The following is a 21,656-nucleotide window of genomic DNA, read 5'->3' as shown; positions in this document are numbered from 1 at the left end:
TTTGTGGGGACATTGTTGATTGTCATGTCATGTACGGATATACATTGTCTTTGCTCCACAGTAAGTTTTTGCTGTTGTCCAGCATTCTGTTTTTGTTTACTTCGTAGCCAGTTCAGTTTTAGTTTTGTTCTGCATAGCCTTCCCTAAGCTTCAATGCCTTTTCTTAAAGGCATTCACCTTTTGTTTATTTTTGGTTGAAGCATAAGACACCTTTTTACCTGCATTTACAAAACAATTAGCGTACCACCTACTGATATTGAAGAGTATTACACGGTTACTCTGCCAAGCTCTACAGCACCGACACTCAACAACAACAACACATAATTTGGAGACTATAATTACTGGTTTGCAAAAAATGTTTTTAACCCAAATATGTGAAATTAGATAATCTCCCACGGCACACAGACTGTATCTCTCGGTACACTTGTGTGACGCGGCACAGTGGTTGAAAAACACTGGTTTAGGTAGCCCTTTTTGTCTTTTAAAAAATATATTTCTTAGTATTATTACTCTCTGTATTTGCTTTTGTTTTCTTTCCTTGATGTTGAAAGCGCCTTGACTTTTGTGTGAATTATAAATATGTGTGTGTTGTTCAATTACAAAAGTTAAAAATAAATAAATAAATAAAAACGGTGCGTTCTTGATTAGTATCCGGGTAAAAACAACAACGTTTAAAATGTTCCCTCCAGACATTACAATGCTGTCATCTAGTGGGAAAATGAGAAACTAGGCTACCGAATATTTGTGTCGTTTTTTTAAAGGAAGAATAAAATAAAATACAAATTATATTTTGCTTTTTTAAATATTCCAATACAACATGATGATGGTAATATTGATAAAAAATAATTATAATACCCCTGCGCTATTATTTCCCGTATTTCCTTTCTCCACTGCATACATCCTGCGTGGAGGCTAACAGTAGCACGTTAGTAAGCAGTCTGCCGGCCTACGTGGGTATAAATCGGGTTTAAAGGTCTGAGATAGCAGCTTTGCCTTGGTTTTGGCATGGCAGACACGGAATTAAAAACCTTTACATCCCTAATGGACGCCTTGCTTCGTATCAGCGTGAGTATAATACACGTACATGCAGATTTACGCATGAAATGCACGATTATTTCTGAATTATGGAATTCCATGGCATTGTTTTTTTTAGCTAACTGAATGTTTTTATTGGATGAAATGTGACATAATGCTATTTTAATGTAAACCAGGATGGATATAGGGGGATTTTCAAGGCATGTCGAGCTGATGGATGTTGTCATGGGAACGGGATGCTGCTTTAAGATGACAGATGAATCTAAAACACTGTAGATAGGTAATATTCATCCATGTTTTTGTGATGGCGTGGTCATGTTTTTGCGCTTCCAGTCCAACATGAAGAGCATGGAGCAGGAGCTGCGGTGCCCCGTGTGCCACGACACGGTGAAGCAGCCCATCCTGCTGCCCTGCCAGCACAGTGTGTGTTTGCTGTGCGCCGCCGACGTCTTGGTACAGAGAGGCTACCCTCCTCCTGACCTGCCCCCGGAGCCGCAATCGCCCGCCTCTACGCCCAACAGTCGCTCCCCGCGGCAGCCCCGCAGACCCGCGCCCAGGACACCGGACCACCTGGACCGCCTGCTTAGAACCGGTAGGGATGAAGACTGCGCATGACAATAAATGATATACATTTGTCCGACGATAGAGCTTTTAATACCGTCGTCATAGTGCGATATGCATGTGCTAGCAACTAATTTGACAGTGACAAGCGAATGACCCAGCGGCTAACGTCCCTCCACAGTGCAGAGCCACTTCTTACCCGTACCATTATCACTGGGGGATGAGGATTAGCTAACCATGCCACACCACACACCGTAGGATGAAACAATAAACCATGAGAACCGCTGAGCTAGGGCGTTTGAATGTCATCAGAGGTGGGCAGATCGATACAAATATCGACAGCAACGATACCAAGTAGAGTATCAGTATGTGGTCGGTGCTACAGTGAAAACTTGATATGTTCAACTACCAAAACTGTTTTTTGTCATGTCGGTTATAGTTTGCAAAGTCAGGAAAGAAGTCCCTTGACACAGGAGGGCTTTACGGGCACACCATATATTGAAGTCAGAACCAATAGTAGGAAATATTTTAAATATTAAATTCTATTGTTAGACCGCCATACTAGGTTTTTGTCTGATTATAATTGTGATCAAAAATGCAATAATTTAATGATTTTGAAATTTTTTGTATTTTTAACCCTTTTAACGGTTTTAACAGCCTTTGTAATCTGTTTTGAAATAACTCATTTGCCAAATCATGTATTGTGATATATATCGTTATAGCAAGAAGGTGCAATATAGGTATTAGGGAATATCGGCCATTCCTACGTGTAGTAGTCATTAGTGAAGTGTAAATACTAAATGCAAATGTTTTATCATGCCTCCGAGTCGTAAAAAAAGGTTGCTGAGTGTGGAGGTCTTGCACCTCCGGGTTCTTCGGACCACCAAGGTCGGACATGACAGGCTTGACGGTTTTGTGATTTGGTTTATTGCAATAAACTCATTGCTCTGCTTTTCAGCAATCGCCTCTCGTAACAGTCTTGCTCTTCGGGTTGCTTTTCAGCCATCCGCTCTCATCTCCGTTTCCGTCTCGCTCTCGCTCGTGCTCGGGTTTTCTCTTCACCATCAACAACTCCAACTTCTCCAACCTCTCCCTTCCCGGCTGCTGCCCTTTTATAGAGTGACAGGTGATCAGATAAACGCGCCCAGGTGGGCCATCTACGCACCTGTCGCCGATCTCCTCTATAAACAGGAGCGCTCTACTGTTTTTAAAAATACTTACAGCAAAGACACCAGTCAAAGATCCTCTAAGTGATAGAAGCGTCGCTGTTTTTAGGGTGGCACTACAAAAGCACGAGTCAAAGATATTTTATATGACAGGAGCGCTCTACTGTTTTTAAGTACTTTCAACAAAAACACGAGTCAAAGATCCTCTAATTGATAGAAGTGTTGCTGTTTTTAGGGTGGTACTACAAAAGCACGAGTCAATAATCTTTTATATGACAGGAGCGCTCTCCTGTTTTTAAGGGTTTTTTGTTCCAAAGTACTTAATGTAAAAACATGAGTTAAAGATCCTTGATATGACATTAGCGCTGCTGTTTTCAATGTTGTACTACAACAGCACGAGTCAAAGATCCTTTAAATGACAAGAGCGCTCTACTGATTTTAAGTACTTTTTGTCAAAAGACGAGTCAAAGATGCTTTATATGACAGGAGCGCTGCTGTTTTCAGGGTTGTACTACACAAACAGAAATCAAAGATCCTTTAATTGACAGTAACGTTGCTGTTTTTAGGGCTATACTACAAAAGCACAAGTCAAAGATCCTCTATATGACAGGAGCGCTCTACTGTTTTTAAGTACTTTCAACAAAAACACGAGTCAAAGATCCTCTAATTGATAGAAGTGTTGCTGTTTTTAGGGTGGTACTACAAAAGCACAAGTCAATAATCTTTTATATGACAGGAGCGCTCTCCTGTTTTTAAGGGTTTTTTGTAAAAACAGAAGTCAAAGATCCTTTATATGACAGAAGGGCTCCACAGTTTTTAAGTACTTTTTGTAAAAACACGAGTCAAATATCCTTTATATGACAGGAGCGCTGCTGTTTTTAGGGTGGTACTGCAAAAAGAGGAGTCAGAGATCCTCTAATTGACAGGAGCGTTGCTTTTTTAGAGTTATACTAAAAAAGCTTGCTTCAAAGATCCTCTACATGACAGGATTGCTCTACGGTTTTTAAGTACTTACTGCAAAAAAAACACTAGTCAACGATCATTTATATAACAGGAGCGCTGCTGTTTTTAGGGTAGTACGCCCAAAAAAAAGGAGTCAAATATCCTCTATTTGACAAGAGCGCTTTACTATTTCTAAGTACTTACTGCAGAAACACAAGTCAAAGATCCTTTATTTTACAGGGGCGCTGCTGTGTTTAGGGTTTTACGACAAAAACAGTCGTCGAAGATCCCCGATATGACAGGAGCGCTCTACTGTGAGTCAAATATCCTTTACAGAACAAGAAGTACTGTGCAAGGTCTTTATTTATATAGCACAATTTTAAAACAGCCACTACTGCCCCTAAGAGCTATACACAAAAAAACAAAACACAGAAAGGTAAAAAAAAAATAGAATGATGCTTGTCGATAAATTCTACACTTTTACATTTTCTCATGTACTCCAAATCATTATTAAAGTGAAACAATTACTTTGCTATATTTAATAGTTTTGTATATATTTTTTTAGTCTTTCTCTAATTCAGTGATTCTCAAACTGTGGTACCACTAGTGGTACACAAGCTCCATGGAACGCCAAAGAATCACTTGATTAAAGTACAGTGTTTTATTTAGCTATATTCAAACACAGTGTTACTGTTTAAACTGTGTGTAATGTTACAGTGGCCGAAAATATGGAATATACTTGATAGATAAAAACTCTGCCTTGTTTTTAATAGGGGTGTAAAAATGTTCGAATTAATCGCGATTCCTAGTAATAACGAAAGCAGACTGCATGTAAAGTATATATATATATATATATATATATATATATATATATATATATATATATATATATATATACACAAAACCCAAAACCAGTTGTGTAAGTCGTAAATAAAAATATAATACAATGATTTGTAAACCATTTCCAACTTATTTTCAATTGAATACACTGCAAAGACAAGATATTTAATGTTGGAACTGAGAAACATTTTTTTTTTTTGTAAATAATCATTAACTTCAAATTTAATGGCAGCAACACATTGCAAAAAAGTGGGCGCAGGGGCATTTTTACCACTGTGTTACATGGCCTTTCCTTTTAACAATACTCAGTAAACGTTTGAGAACTGAGGAGACCAATATTTGAAGCTTTTCAGGTGGAATTCTTTCCCATTCTTGTTTGATGTACAGCTTTAGTTGTTCTACAGTCCGGGGTCTCTGATGTCGTATTTTAGGCTTCATATTGCATATTTCATATGATGGCTTTTGAACTTTGTGCCTAGAACAATCCGGATGGTTCTTTTCCTCTTTGTTCCGGAGGACACGACGTCCACAGTTTCCAAAAACAATTTGAAATGTGGATTCGTCAGACCACAGAACACATTTCCACTTTGCGTCAGTCAATCTTAGATGAAGCCAGTGGCATTTCTGGGTGTTGTTGATGAATGGCTTTTGGCTTTGCATAGTAGAGTTGTAACTTGCACTTACAGATGTAGCGACCAACTGTAGTTAATAACAGTGGTTTTCTGAAATGTTCCTGAGCCCATGTGGTGATATCCTTTACACGCTGATGTCGGTTTTTGATGCAGTACCGCCTGAGTGATCCAAGTTCACGGACATTCAATGTTACGTGTAGTGATTTCTCCTGATTCTCTGAACCTTTTGATGCTATTACAGACCATAGATGATGAAATCCCTAAATACCTTGCAATAGCTCGTTGAGAAATGTTGTTCTTAAACTGTTCGACAATTTGCCCACGCATTTGTTCACAAAGTGGTGACCCTCGCCCCATCCTTGTTTGTGAATTACTTTTTATACCCAATCATGGCACCCACCTGTTCCCAATTAGCCTGTTCACTTGTGGGATGTTCCAAATAAGTGTTTGATGAGCATTCCTCAACTTTATCAGTCTTTTTTGCCACTTGTGCCAGCTTTTTTGAAACATGTTGCAGGCATCAAGTTCTTAATGAGCTAATATATGCAAAAAATAACAAAGTTTACCAGTTCGAACGTCAAGTATCTTGTCTTTGCAGTCAATTCAATTGAATATAGGTTGGAAAGGATTTGCAAATCATTGTATTGTTTTTTTATTTACTATTTACACAACATGCCAACTTCACTGTTTTGGGTTTTGTATATATTAATGTAGTGTGTGTGTGTGTGTGTGTGTGTGTGTGTGTGTACATATTATATTAATGTGATGTATATATAATAGATATAATGGATATATATGAATAAAATAATTGGAGATTGAGAGTATGTGAACGTTTTGTAATCAATCAGAAATATCTAGCAGCGAAAATGCCCTAGATAAGTGTGGAGAGAGTGTTTTATCTTTTTCCCATCATGCACTCTAATGCAGTGGTCCCCAACCTTTTTGGAACCGCGGACCCGTCAACGCTAGAAAATTTGTCCCACGGACCGGGGGGAGGGCGAGATTTTTTAATTTTTTTTTTTTTTGTCATAAAAAAAATACAATTATGTGTGCTTACGGACTGTATCCCTGCAGACTGTATTGATATATATTGATATATAATGTAGGAACCAGAATATTAATAACATAAAGAAACAACCCTTTTGTGTGAATGAGTAGGAGAGGGAGGTTTTTTGGGTTGGTGCACTAAGTGTAAGTGTGTCTTGTGTCTTTTATGTTGATTTAATAAAAAAAAAAAAAAAAAAAAAAAAAAGTAGTTTAAAAAAAATATATATATATTTCTTGTGCGGCCCGGTGCCAATCGATCCGGTGGTTGGGGACCACTGCTCCAATGGATTTAAATGACTGTAATTTGGAATTGTTTTTATGGTGTTTCGATGTTTTTCACGATATCCACAATGAGCAGGTTGTGTTATGTATGACCGTGTGTGTTGATCTTTATGTGAGTTGCATTGTTATTGTTTTAGTTTTTGCACCTTGACTAGGGCAGGCTGTTGGGATTATGTCATATAAGTAAATGCTGTGCATGTCATATAAGTAAATGCTGTGCTATCATTTCATAGCATTTTCAAGAATCACCGATCTGTTTTACTCACATTGTCCACAAGATGGCAGCAAATGTGGCATTCAGAGACTGCCTGGCATTTAAGATTCATTTGAAAGCACTCTGCGGTGCGATGCTTTGTTGAACTCGTGACGTCTCACGGGCCAAATTGGAGGGGCCGTAGTTTGGACACCCCTGCCTTATTTGTATCTGACTTTATTAAATGCTTGGGTAGAATTTTATTAAACAAAACCAGTTTTCTTGTAAGTAACATAGAAATGTAACACATTTGTTTATTTATTTTATGGAGGAATGTAGTTAATCAAAGAACTGGCACCTAATGTTATTAAAATGTATTGATTTTGAATCCAGAATCATTTTGAATCGAATCATTAGACCCAGGAATCGAATCAAACCGATTCAAAGCCAAAGATTCACAGCCCTAGTTTTTGAATGCTACTGTATTTTAATATTGGTCATTATGGTGGTACTTGGAGAAAAAAGTTTTACAACCACCAAGCTAATTATTTCCTGCTTCTAATTACCGCCCCTTCCTCTTCGAGCATTATGTAAATAAACTCATACCTGTGTAACAGTACCTGTTCTGCGTTGTGTCTTTTGTAGTGAGGCACACACAGGAGTTGAGTCGTGGAGGATTTATTTACCTTTTTTTGATAGAAACTGTAGCGGTAAAGTCCTAAACTATTACTGCTACTAGTTGCCGAATATAACTGAAGCTAGTTCAGACGTGTGCGGCTGGCTAATAATTGATGTCCAGAATTGTGTCCATGTTTAACAAAAATAGTTATTAATATACAGCCACATAAATCAAACTCACTTTGTAACAAAACCGAAAAATAAACGGGAGCAAACAAATCATAGCCTGGCACAGTCAAAAACTGTTGCGCCTCCACTCAGCAACACCTGAGCAAGATCCCAGCCCCTCCCTAAGTAGACTGGCACTTGGCCTTGAGCCAACCCCCTTAGTGACGTCATGACTTTGACGGATAGAAAGAGTAAATGGCTCTAACACACCAGCCCCTAATTGCTACTGGCGTAACGAACAGAGCAATTTAATTACAAATAAATAAAATAAAAATAGAGCCATAATACCAAAACAAACCCTCTTTCTTAGGTTTTCAGGTTCCCTTTTGCAATAATGCAGTTATTTTACTCCATACCTTCACATAGAAGGCATATCTTTGTTACGGGTCTTTCTATTATGCTCGTTTTGGTTTGCAGACGAACTGAACGTACAAGGCCTTTCCTATCAGGAAATGTTTCCAGTATTCTTCCAAGGATCCAACTTCCTCTTGGTGCTGAACCATCCACTACTGTAACAATATCTCCTGGTGTGAAACATCTTTTTTCATTTGTCCATTTTTGTCGCTCTTGTAGCAACAGTAAATACTCGTGAATCCACCTTTTCCAAAAAAGGTCAGCGATATATTGACTCTGCCTCCATCTTCTTTTTGCATACAGATCCATCTTTGTAAACAGACCTGGTGGAAGAACTGGTTTTCCTTTCATAAGGAGTAAGTGATTTGGCGTCAAAGCCTCAAGGTCATTTGGGTCATCCGATGGTCTTGTGATGGGGCGATCATTTAGCATAGCTTCAACTTCGCACAACACAGTTTGAAAGCCTTCATCGTCCAGTGTTTGTTGGCGAAGCACGGCACTTAAGATCTTTCTAATCATTCTGATGATGCGCTCCCATATGCCACCATAATGAGAAGCAGCCGGTGGGTTGAAACTCCATTTGATTCCCTTTTGTGCGAGAGATCTTTCGATAAGGGCTTGATCAAAGGAAGCCAAGGCCTCTCTTAGCTCCCTTTCTGTTCCCACAAAGTTGGTACCGTTGTCGGATCTCATGTGGGAAACTTGTCCTCTTCTACAGACGAATCTTCTGATAGCGTTAATGCATGAGCTTGTATCGAGGGAGTAAGCCACTTCCAGATGAACAGCTCTACTTGCCATGCAAGTGAATATTACTCCATAACGCTTTACGATGCTGCGCCCTCTTTTCACTTTGATGGGGCCAAAATAGTCCACGCCCACGTTTGTGAACGGGGGGAGATCTGGAGTGACTCTCTCTGTGGGCAGGTCCGCCATTTTTTGTTCACCAGTCTTTCCTCTGTATTGTCTGCAGAATCTGCACTTTGTGGTGACCTTTCTCTCCGCGGAATTGGCGTTTGTGATCCAAAACCTTTTCCTTACAGTTGAAAGTATATGATTCCTTCCTCCATGACCAAGTAGTTGGTGGAAATGCCGGAGAATAAGGCTGGAGATGTGTTGGTCTTTAGATGAGATGTGCCTTACATCTTCGGGCATAGCTGCTTTGTTTAGTCGACCCCCAACTCTCAGAAGACCTCCATCTAGAATTGGATCTAGCTTGTAGATGGAGCTGCTCTTTTGTACTGGTTTCCCAGAGGTTAATGAAGTGATTTCGCTGTGGAATCTTTCTTGCTGACAAAAAGAAATTATTGATGTCTCTGCTTCTGAGAGATCATCAAGAGACAACTTCTGGCTTCCCAGTGAAGCTCTCACAGCCTGCATTTCCTTATGCACATCCAATACTAGTGATTCATTACCAACAGTGCGTGTAGACTGTAGCTGTCTTCTTTTCCTACTCATGTTTAGCAAGACCTTTTTTAGCTTAAGGATCCAGGCAACTGCAACCTTCAATCTTTGCCAGTCAGAGAAATAAGTTATTAGTTGATGAGTAGCGTTCACATCGTTAACAACCGTTGCATTCACTGTGAGATTGCATTTAACTTCTGGGTCCTCAGCAGAAACATTGATGTCTATGGGCCCTTCTGGCCAGTTTTCCTTAGGCTCCCATAGAAACATTGGGCTTTCAATCCATCTCTGTTTGACCAGATCTTCTGCCTTCAATCCTCTTGAAGCATCGTCGGCAGGGTTTTTTTGTTGTGGAGATGTATCGCCACTGTGACACATCTGTGTGGTCCCTTATTGTTGTCACCCTGTTTGCAACAAATGTCTTGAACCTCTTATCTTTGTTTTTTATGTACTTTAGAACTGATGTGCTATCTGTCCAAAATACAGATTTTTCCAGAGGAAGCTGCAGCTCTGCCTGAAGCATTTTGTCCACTCTAACAGCGACGACGGCCGCTGTGAGTTCCAGGCGAGGTATGGTGACAGGCTTCAGCGGAGCCACTCGGGCCTTTCCAAACAAGAAAGCAACATGAACTACTTTCTGTGTGTTTTCAATTTTGAGGTATGTGACAGTACCATAGGCATCTTCACTAGCATCTGAGAAGTGATGCAATTGGGCCGTTGCAATACCTCCGAAGTTCTTGGGCTGGATACAACGATGGATCTTGAAATCTGCCACTTTCTCAAGGTCTGCTAGCCATTTGTTCCACTTGTGCTGGAAGGCTTGAGGTATCGGGTCATCCCAATCACACTTCTGTCTGCATAACTCCTGCAACAACAGCTTAGCAAGGAGTATGAGTGGTGCTAGGAATCCTAGCGGATCATAGACAGAACTGATTATAGACAGCATGCCGCGCTTTGTGCGGGGCTTCTCCTTGACACTTAACTTGAAGGTAAAGGTGTCTGTCTCAATGCACCACTGAAGACCTAAAGCTCTTTCCATTGGCAACTTGTCTCTGTCCAGATCTAGTTCATGCAGGGTTTTTGATTTGTGTTCTTCTGGGATGCTTTGAAGCACCTTCCGGCTATTGCTGATCCATTTTGTGAGATTGAAACCTCCTTTCTGGCAGACAGACCTGAGCTCAGAGATCAAGCCGACAGCAACCTCATCAGAGGGAAGGCTTTTCAGCAGGTCATCCATGTAGAAGTTCCTGTTAATGGTGTCGATAACCTCTACTGGAAAGCTGTGCTTGTTGTCATTAGCGGTCTTTCTAAGAGCAAAGCACGAGCAGCTGGGTGACGAAACTGCTCCGAACAAATGAACACACATGCGATGTTCCACAAGATCTTGCTTCAAGTCCCTTTCAGGCCACCACAGGAATCTCAAAAAATCCCTGTGCTCTTCTGCCACCTTGACTTGGTGGAACATGGCCTCTATGTCTGCCATTACTGCCACAAATTCTTGTCTGAACCGTAGGACTCCTACTAAGGAGTTGGTTAGGTTAGGGCCTTGTAGGAGTTGACTGTTGAGTGAGACCCCTTTAAACTCTGCTCCACACTCAAACACCACCCGCAGCTTGCCCTTCCTAGGGTGGTATACACCATGGTGCGTAATATACCACACACCTCCTTCACGTGGTTTTAGCTGGTGTTGTGGCACTTGTTCCGCATAGCCTTTATTAATGACGTCAGTGAGGAAGCTTGTGTACTCACTGTGGAAATCTGCATTCCTCTGCAGTCTCCTTTCCAGGCCACGGATACGTTGCTTAGCAACACAGATGTTATTTGGCAAGGAAGTATTTTCTGATTTGAAGGGCAACTTCATTTGGTAATGTCCGTCTTGGAGCTGAACAGAGCTTTCCACAAGTTCCATGTACTTCATTTCCTCTCTTGACATCTCCTCTTGATCTTTAGGACCCTGCTCATTGAAATCATGCATGTACTGGTTTATAAGCAGTTCCTCCAACCTGTTGACGATTGTGCGATTAACAGTAACTGTGGGGCTCGCATTATGCGTGTCTTTGCCTTGTAATGGCCCATTAATTACCCACCCCAATAGGGTCTGACAGCATAGGGTCCGTCTCCGTGGCTGTTAATCACCTCCCATGGTTCCATTAACTTGAAGGCGTTGGTACCAATTAACAGGTCCACGTTGGCAATTATTCGAGGAATTTTGATGCCTTGGAGATAAGGCCACTTATCGAGTTCTGCTTCACTAATCAGATTGTTAGTGTACACAGGCATCTGTTTTTGAGTGAACACACCAGGAAGCTCAAAAAACTTACTACCTGTAAGCTCAGAGATTTCCAGGCCATTTACAATGCTGCTCGGGACCGCCTTACTGTGCCCCATGGTGCGCAAGTGGATTTTTGTTCTTTGGCCTTCTGTGTTCAGCCTGTTCACTAGCTGTTCAGAACAGAATGTCCTTGTGCTTCCTGGATCTAGGAAAGCATATGTCTGGACTATCTTGCTGCCCTTTGAGCACTTCACTTGAACGGGCAGGATAGGTAAAATTCCATATTTGCCAGCCCCTGTATGGCCACAAGTTGATGATGTAGTGCAAATCTCTGCTTTTACCTTTGGTAGTTGGCTATTTTCTCCATTTTCCAGATGCCTCCTGTCAATATGTAGCACTTCGGGATGAGTCTTGTTGCAGAAAGAGCAAGTGATGCGCCTGTTGCAACTCTTGCTAAGGTGCCCTGTGCACAGGCAACCAAAACACAGGCCTTTTTCTTTTAAAAAGTCAAGCTTTTCCCCGTGCGCCTTCTTTCCCAATATCTGACAGTGCTCCAATGCATGTTCACTTTTACAGTAAAGACAGGAAATAGAGTTTGTCTTGGAGGTGTTCATAAACTTATTCAGGTGTGGATCCGGTTTTGGTTCAGTGGCAACTGCCACATGAGTTGCGAAACTGTTCCTTCTGAACTGTGATTTGCTTTGATGTATAGGCTTGGGTTTGGTTATTGTTTTATTCAGAGAAATGTCCTGAATGTCGCCAAAGACTGGATCTGAAGCAATTCTGACCTGATGTTCAATAAATTTCACAATGTCTATGAAACAAGCACGTCACTTTTGTTGGTCAACAATGTCAGCTGCTTTTCCTCTCCACTGGTCCCTTAATTTGTAAGGAAGCTTTTGTATGAGCATCTTCATGCTAGCTGGCATATTGAGCTCATCCAAGTATTGCAGCTCTTCCATCGCATTGGAGCATTCTCGCAAGTAGAGTGCATAAGCTTGAAGATTTTTTACATCCTCAGATTTGATGTTTGGCCAAACCATGATTTTGTCCAGGTAGGCTGCTGTTATTTTTGAAGGATTTCCAAAGTGTTCCCTTAGTAGGTGTTTTGCTGTAGCATAGCCCCTCTCTGTAGGCATATAGAGGCAACTGCGCACCAAATCTCTCGACTGTCCTTTGGTAAACTGCTCCAGATAATATAAGCAGTCACCACAATCATTGGTTTTTGCCTCCACACAATGCTCAAATGCTTTTATGAAAGCCTGAAACTGCAATGGGTCACCTTCAAAAAACGGAATATGTCTTTGTGGAAGTAATTGGGAGGTTTGTGCTTGAACCAGGAGTGCCATCATTTCATTTTGCCTTTGTAATACAGTGTGGAATTCACCAGGTATTGTGTTATTGCCTTGAAATTATTGAGCTGCTTGAGGTAAATGTTGCCTTGATTGGTTTTCCACAGGATCCAAAGTTGATGAGCGAAGTGGTTTGTTTGGTTGAGGGTGTGAATGAACCTTGTTTGGGGCCTTCTTGGCTGTGTGAAGCTCTGAAGGAGCAGCTTTAACAGACTGCTGAAGTTGTTCTACAGGCTGTGCAGGCACTTTTCTCAGTTTTGTCTCTTGTCTATAATAGGACTCCATTCCATCAGACTTTTTGCTCCTGCCAGAAACACTGGCTTCATGGAGGACAGACAATTTAGCATTGTGGGATGCTATTTGAGCATCCAACTCCATTTGCTCCTTTTTCCTCCTTAAGGCCTCTGTTTGTTCCTCCTGTTCCCTCTTTAGAGCTGCTGCCTGCTCATCTTGTCTCCTCTTTAGAGCTGCTGCCTGCGCCTCCAATGCATGAATGTCTTTTAAAGCAATAGCACGGGCAATAAGTGCTGCCTTATCTGCCTCTGCTATTATGCGAGCAGAAGAAGTGGAAGACCTTTTGCTTTTGTTTGAGGATACGGAATTATTGAGCTTTGATAAGACATTGGATTGCACATTTGAAATGCTGTCGTGGGGTTGTACACTTTCATTTTCAACACCATCAACAGCAGAACCATCATTTATAACTTCATCATCATCATCATTGTCATCATCATCATTTTGAGAATACATCAACCTGTCAACCTTGTCAATAAAACCATCAAAATTCAACATTTTTGCTTTGTACCATGTCTCATGTTTAGTACACTCATCATCTGGCAACAGAGACAACAAAGTTTTGTGCACTTTTCTGGTTTCATGATAAAAACCCATAAACCTGCTAAATTCCTCCTTTAGCTCATGTGAACGTGTTTCGTCATTTAACACAGCAATAACCCCCTCTTTCAGCGTTGAGAGTCTTTGCAACTTTGATTTTCTTTCCCCCTGCAAACTTTCAATTTTGTGACCTAGAGCTTTGGGTGTCATTTTTACCACACGTTCTTTCCCTTCAACCCCTTGCCCAACTTTGTCACGTTCAGCCACATTGTCCTCCTGTGGCTGTTTATGTTCGTCAGCGCACATTTGTGCTCCCTCCTCCTCCATTTGGACAAGTCAAAGTTTTTCAACCCGCGCGCAAGTCAAGTCAAATAGTCACATTGGATTTTTTTCAATATTTGTGTGCACACATTTTAACAATGGCCGTTTTGCTTTTGTTTATGTCGGCGCGCCGCTAAAACCTACCACACAGGTGTAGGACGGGCTCAACGCTGCTCCGCGTCCTCCACGCACTGCACGCACGCGCGCGGCTTGGCTCGGTGGGATGATCTGCTGCTGCTGCTGCTGGCTGCTGTCCCCAATGAGCGACCCTGTAGCTCTCCAGTGGGACTCGTGGCTGTCATGCAGAGCTTGATTGCAGAAGGTCTCCGCCGCTTCGCCGATCCATTTCCTCCGCCGCCGATCACCAAACAAACGCTGACAGCGGCCCGTGCGTTCCTCTTCCAAAACGAGCCTCGAAGCTTGTTGCTTCCCAATAAACAACTTGCGTTCCGATGAGGCAGTTTTTCACTAAGTGTAGCGGTAAAGTCCTAAACTATTACTGCTACTGGTTGCCGAATATAACTGAAGCTAGTTCAAACGTGTGCGGCTGGCTAATAATTGATGTCCAGAATTGTGTCCATGTTTAACAAAAATATTTATTAATATACAGCCACATAAATCAAACTCACTTTGTAACAAAACCGAAAAATAAACGGGAGCAAACAAATCATAGCCTGGCACAGTCAAAAACTGTTGCGCCTCCTCTCAGCAACACCTGAGCAAGATCCCAGCCCCTCCCTAAGTAGACTGGCACTTGGCCTTGAGCCAACCCCTTTAGTGACGTCATGACTTTGACGGATAGAAAGAGTAAATGGCTCTAACAGAAACAAAAAGAACAGGGCGTCACACACAGTCCACAGTACACAGGATTTCTCTCCACAACTCCGAGCATCAGTGCTCACTCTCGCTCATGAATTCAATTATTTATGCTTACATGTGGAAATAATGGGCTTCACGGTGGCAGAGGGGTTAGTGCATCTGCCTCACAATACGAAGGTCCTGAGTAGTCTTGGGTTCAATCCCAGGCTCGGGATCTTTCTGTGTGGAGTTTGCATGTTCTCCCCGTGACTGCGTGGGTTCCCTCCGGGTACTCCGGCTTCCTCCCACTTCCAAAGACATGCACCTGGGGATAAGTTGATTGGCAACACAAAATTGGCTCTAGTGTGTGAATGTGAGTGTGAATGTTGTCTGTCTATCTGTGTTGGCCCTGCGATGAGATGGCGACTTGTCCAGGGTGTACCCCGCCTTCCGCCCGATTGTAGCTGAGATAGGCTCCAGCGCCCCCCGCGACCCCAAAAGGGAATAAGCTGTAGAAAATGGATGGATGGATGGATGTGGAAATAATGATAATAATAATAAATAAAATAATAATAATAGTAATAATAAAAGGTAAATAAAGCATAAAATAGTCTCAAATACATTAATTAAATAAAAAACAGTACCGTATTTTTCGGACTATAAGTCGCAGTTTTTTTCATAGTTTGGCCGGCGTGCGACTTATACTCAGGAGCGACTTATGTGTGAAATTATTAACACATTACCATAAAATATCAAATAATATTATTTAGCTCATTCACGTAAGAGACTAGACGTATAAGACTTCATGGGATTTAGCGATTAGGAGTGACAGATTGTTTGGTAAACCTATAGCATGTTCTATATGTTATAGTTATTTGAATGACTCTTACCATAATATGTTACGTTAACATACCAGGCACGTTCTCAGTTGGTTATTTATGCCTCATATAACGTACACTTATTCAGCCTGTTGTTCACTATTCTTTATTTATTTTAAATTGCCTTTCAAATGTCTATTCTTGGTGTTGTGTTTTATCAAATACATTTCCCCCAAAAATGCGACTTATACTCCAGTGCGACTTATATATGTTTTTTTCCTTCTTTATTATGCATTTTCGGTAGGTGCGACTTATACTCCGGTGCGACTTATACTCCGAAAAATACGGTATATAAAATACATACATCAGCAAATAACAAAAATGTATATTAAGAAAAAGGGTCTTTAATATGTGCAGCAATTTACCTCATTTTTCCGACTCACATCAACTCATTTTATATTTTTCTACAATAAACTATGCCAAAAAACTCATAACAGACATACCTTTTTTTGATAGAAACAAAAAGAACAGGGCGTCACACAATACACAGGATTGCTCTCCACTACAGAATAAAGAAAGAAATAATGCATACTCAGGTGCGACGCCAAATCACCCCCCAGGGAAACAAAAAGGTATGTAACGGAAAATAATAGAGTGGAACCTATTTACAATAAGAGACACTTTTGGGGAAGTTCACAACAGAAAATTACGTGAATAGATGACCAAAAATAAAATAAAATAAAATAAAATTTAGCTCGGCTACACCTGTACAGTAAAAATATTTTCTCTTCACCCCCAAAAGCTTGCAGCACATACCCGGGGCGAAGACGTAAGGACGCCGCCCCTCCCCCGATGCTGTTCCCATGTCCTTCCTGTCAGGAGGACGTGCAGCTGGGCGAGCGAGGGCTGGCGGATTGCCCCCGCAACCTCACTCTGGAGCGTGTGGTAGAAAGGTAAAGACACGTTCTTCTGCTCGGAAGTCTCCGCCTTTACGTTTGTCCACCGCCGTCCTGCAGGTACAGGCACACGTTGAGCCTCGGCAGCGTCGCCATTGCGTGCGCTTTCTGCAAGCTCCCGCAGTCCCTGGAGGCCACGAAAGGCTGCGCCGACTGCAAGGCCAACTTCTGCAATGGGTGTTTCAAACTCTACCACCCCTGGGGGACGCCGCGAGCCCAGCACGAGCACATTCTCCCCACCCACAACTTTCGCCCAAAGGTTCGTTTCCTTCTCTCCCGCCGCCGTTTCCTTCCACTCACGCGTGCCGCCTCCAGGTGTTGACGTGCACCGAGCACGAGCAGGAGCGCTTGCAGTGGTTCTGCTGCAGCTGCCAGCGGTTGCTGTGCTCGCTTTGCAAGCCGCGCCGCGTCCACCACAACCACAAAGTGCTGCCGACGACACAAGCCTACCAGGCCCTTAAGGTGCCTTCAATCCCGCCGCAGTGCCTGCTTCTCTTTTTCTTTTCTTTTTTTCACCGTCACAGCCTCACAATAACTTGCTTCTTGGTCGCTGTCTCCACAGGATCAGCTGACCCAGCAGGTCAACTACATCCTGGCCAATCAGGAGACAATACAGAGCCAGATCACACAGCTGGAGGCCGCAATTAAACAAATGGAGGTCAGTTTTTCCTCTTTTTTTTTTAACAAGAGTGGTTTATGTCAGGGGTTCTTAACCTTTTTTGACCTCGGAGCCCAAAAACTCCACTACAAATATTAACACTGAATTGGTACTTTTACTCTTGATTGTAATCATATTTATCGTAGTTTCAAGACTATACTACTTTTTTCCTACGCTTTGAACCCTGTGGCTTATCAAACTTTATTTATCAAATCAAACGCTTTTCATACATAAAAGAAATGCAACGCAAAGTGCTTTACAAACTTAAAAACAATACTCCGATGACCTAGATCTCCCATTATCACAACACACACACACGTACACACACGCACACACACACACACACACACACACACACACACACACACACACACACACACACACACACACACACACACACACACACACACACACATATGCAACTACATGAACAAAGGAATGCATGGCTGAGTACAGAGGAGACATGTGAGTAAACACTATCACAGGAGCCATCTGCACCAGGGGGTCATCAGACCGTGGCCACCAGGACGCTGACATAAAGCGCCCTCACAGCACGGCCGATAAACCCTGAGGCAGATGGCTTCCTCTGAGGAACGTTGGAAAGTAAATAAAAAAAAACCCTGTAAAATAGTGAGAACCGTAAGTAGAGATCAAGCATAAAATACAAGTAGGGGATATGAAGATAAAACAAATAAATAAATAGACAGTAAATATATACTAAATAAATAGAACGGTATAAAACAGTGCAGCTAATTTATGGATTGTTCTTTGTTGAAGGCCATTATTATTACTATATATATATATATATATATATATATACATATATATATATACATATATATACATATATATATATATATATATATATATATATATATACATTATATATATATATATATATATACATTATATATATATATATATATATATATATATATATATATATATATATATATATATATATATACATACAAACCCCGTTTCCATATGAGTTGGGAAATTGTGTTAGATGTAAATATAAACGGAATACAATGATTTGCAAATCCTTTTCAACCCATATTCAATTGAATGCACTACAAAGACAACATATTTGATGTTCAAACTCATAAACTTTATTTTTTTTTTTGCAAATAATTTACTTAGAATTTCATGGGTGCAACATGTGCCAAAGTAGTTGGGAAAGGGCATGTTCACCACTGTGTTACATGGCCTTTCCTTTTAACAACAAACGTAAACGTTTGGGAACTGAGGAGACACATTTTTTAAGCTTCTCAGGTGGAATTCTTTCCCATTCTTGCTTGATGTACAGCTTAAGTTGTTCAACAGTCCGGGGGTCTCCGTTGTGGTATTTTAGGCCTCATAATGCGCCACACATTTTCAATGGGAGACAGGTCTGGACTACAGGCAGGCCAGTCTAGTACCCGCACTCTTTTACTATGAAGCCACATTGATGTAACACGTGGCTTGGCATTGTCTTGCTGAAATAAGCAGGGGCGTCCATGGTAACGTTGCTTGGATGGCAACATATGTTGCTCCAAAACCTGTATGTACCTTTCAGCATTAATGGCGCCTTCACAGATGTGTAAGTTACCCATGTCTTGGGCACTAATACACCCCCATACCATCACAGATGCTGGCTTTTCAACTTTGCGCCTATAACAATCCGGATGGTTCTTTTCCTCTTTGGTCCGGAGGACACGACGTCCACAGTTTCCAAAAACAATTTGAAATGTGGACTCGTCAGACCACAGAACACTTTTCCACTTTGTATCAGTCCATCTTAGATGAGCTCAGACCCAGCTAAGCCGACGGCGTTTCTGGGTGTTGTTGATAAACAGTTTTCACCTTGCATAGGAGAGTTTTAACTTGCACTTACAGATGTAGCGACCAACTGTAGTTACTGACAGTGGGTTTCTGAAGTGTTCCTGAGCCCATGTGGTGATATCCTTTACACACTGATGTCGCTTGTTGATGCAGTACAGCCTGAGGGATCGAAGGTCACGGGCTTAGCTGCTTACGTGCAGGGATTTCTCCAGATTCTCTGAACCCTTTGATGATATTACGGACCGTAGATGGTGAAATCCCTAAATTCCTTGCAATAGCTGGTTGAGAAAGGTTTTTCTTAAACTGTTCAACAATTTGCTCACGCATATGTTGACAAAGTGGTGACCCTCGCCCCATCCTTGTTTGTGAATGACTGAGCATTTCATGGAATCTACTTTTATGTCCAATCATGACACCCACCTGTTCCCAATGTGCCTGTTCACCTGTGGGATGTTCCAAATAAGTGTTTGATGAGCATTCCTCAACTTTATCAGTATTTATTGCCACCTTTCCCAACTTCTTTGTCACGTGTTGCTGGCATCAAATTCTAAAGTTAATGATTATTTGCAAAAAAAAAAATGTTTATCAGTTTGAACATCAAATATGTTGTCTTTGTAGCATATTCAACTGAATATGGGTTAAAAATGATTTGCAAATCATTGTATTCCGTTTATATTTACATCTAACACAATTTCCCAACTCATATGGAAACGGGGTTTGTATATATATATATATATATATATATATATATATATATATATATATACATATATGTGTAACAAGTAAAAATATAAAGTAAAATAGAAATTGATTTATTAATAAATTAATATATGCAGTCTTACCACTGGCCTCCTTGTGTGTGTGCAGGCCAACAGTGCTGTCGCTCTCCACCAGCTGACCCGCTGCATGCAGGAGTTGGGGGCCTCCATCGCCGAGCGCCAGGGGTCCTTGGCCACGGCCCTGGAGGGCTCCCGCAGCAGGAGGGCGGAGACTCTGTCTGCTCAGGTGTCGAGGAGGCGGGACATGCTGGATCAGGCCGGCCTGATGTCCTACGCACACGAGCTCCTCAAGGAGACCGACCAGCCGTGTTTTGTCCAGGCTGCTAGGGTCACTCACAACAGGTGGCTTTCACTCGCTCTTGACAACTTTTCTGGACTCGTTTTCTCTCTGAAGGGACTTTTATCTCTGCAGGTTGGTGAAGGCCATCGCTAACCTGCGGTGTTTCTCCTTGAACGCCGATCCTTCGTTCCGACACTTCCACCTGGATGCGACAAAAGAGATTCCGCTCATTAGCGGCTTGGCGTTCATACGTGGTAGGCCACTGGACACTTCATTAGGGACACCTGAACGCGTGAGGTGATCATGTTCACCATGTCCCGCAGCTCCGCTGGCGCCGGTGATCGACACTCAGAAGACGCTGGCCTACGACCAGCTCTTCCTGTGCTGGCGCCTCCCTCAGGACTCGGCCCCGGCTTGGCACTTCTCCGTCGAGTTCCAAAGGCGCACGGGAGCGGTCGGGGCCACGTGGGGCGGTACTCGATCCCCCGACGCCTCTGCCGCTTGGCGGCGTCTGGACGAAGTGCGAGGCACCAGCGCCGTGGTGGACCAGCTGCAGATAAACAGTGTTTACGTGCTGAGGGTGAGGGGCTGCAACAAGGCCGGTTTTGGGGACTACAGCGAGGAGGTTTATCTCCACACGCCTCCTGCTCCTGGTAAGACTACAATCACACTCATATTAGCACCACATATAGGATACAAAGTAGAAATCGATCCCGAATTCCAGGAGGGTCTTCCCTGAATACTGGCTCCAATTTGAGAGCAAGCTGCAACAAACGTGTTGTCTATCCACAGTGTGAAACCGCATCGAAGACACTAATCCTCACCACCATGGTGAAAAATAGAGTACAGTATTTCCAAGTAGCTTCATCACTGGAGGACTAGAGGAAATGGCTAAGCATGCAACACACATAAACTAATTATCAAAGCATGTTGGGGCCATTTTGATATTTTTCACTTTCAAAACCCATACAGTATTTAATTATTTTTTAACCCTTAGAGCTCCCCTCAAGTTTGGTCCCAATCATAAAAATGTTGGGAAAAAAAAGTACGGTAATATATGACTTATTTTTAACGCTCAAATCCGTAGATTAACTTCAGATCTATCTGTTGATATAACGTTTTTTTTTTTTATGTTTTATGCCCTTCTTGTTAAAGAAAATCCTGTTTTTTATAGCAAAAACACAAAATAGGCAACATTTCCCCTTAAAAAAATGTTCAAAGTGGAATATTTGATGTGAAGTAAATGTAGCTTTAAAAAGGTCAGTAATTCATAACAACGTTGATTTTAATTCATTATTATCTTTTGAGCAATGGCAGTTTAAAACAAATAACAGTACAATTGTCAAGGATCCAAAAGGGCCCCACTCATGAAAGTGTTAAAAATAAGTCCACAGTTTTTTTTTTTCTAGATCAACTTCAAATCTATCTGTCACTTGTACGTTTTTTTAAAATCATTTTTTATGTT

General features: G+C 41.7%; 1 protein-coding gene across 1 annotated transcript in view; it reads left to right on the top strand.

Moving 5' to 3' along the window:
• Positions 1 to 917: 917 nt before the first annotated feature.
• Positions 918 to 21,656, top strand: part of trim46a (tripartite motif containing 46a) — a 34,472-nt gene continuing 13,733 nt past the window's right edge. The window contains exons 1-9 of the mRNA XM_061982549.2: positions 918 to 1,065; positions 1,369 to 1,627; positions 16,497 to 16,647; positions 16,711 to 16,909; positions 16,966 to 17,112; positions 17,213 to 17,308; positions 20,000 to 20,253; positions 20,324 to 20,445; positions 20,515 to 20,844. Coding sequence (XP_061838533.1) covers positions 1,006 to 1,065; positions 1,369 to 1,627; positions 16,497 to 16,647; positions 16,711 to 16,909; positions 16,966 to 17,112; positions 17,213 to 17,308; positions 20,000 to 20,253; positions 20,324 to 20,445; positions 20,515 to 20,844 — 1,618 coding nt within the window. The 5' untranslated portion in view covers positions 918 to 1,005. The remainder of the gene's footprint in view (positions 1,066 to 1,368; positions 1,628 to 16,496; positions 16,648 to 16,710; positions 16,910 to 16,965; positions 17,113 to 17,212; positions 17,309 to 19,999; positions 20,254 to 20,323; positions 20,446 to 20,514; positions 20,845 to 21,656) is intronic.

This window comes from Nerophis lumbriciformis, linkage group LG21, assembly GCF_033978685.3.
Source record: "Nerophis lumbriciformis linkage group LG21, RoL_Nlum_v2.1, whole genome shotgun sequence".
NCBI lineage: Eukaryota > Metazoa > Chordata > Actinopteri > Syngnathiformes > Syngnathidae > Nerophis > Nerophis lumbriciformis.
Note: the sequence above shows the minus strand (reverse complement) of the source record. Positions and strands in the feature narration are given on the sequence as shown.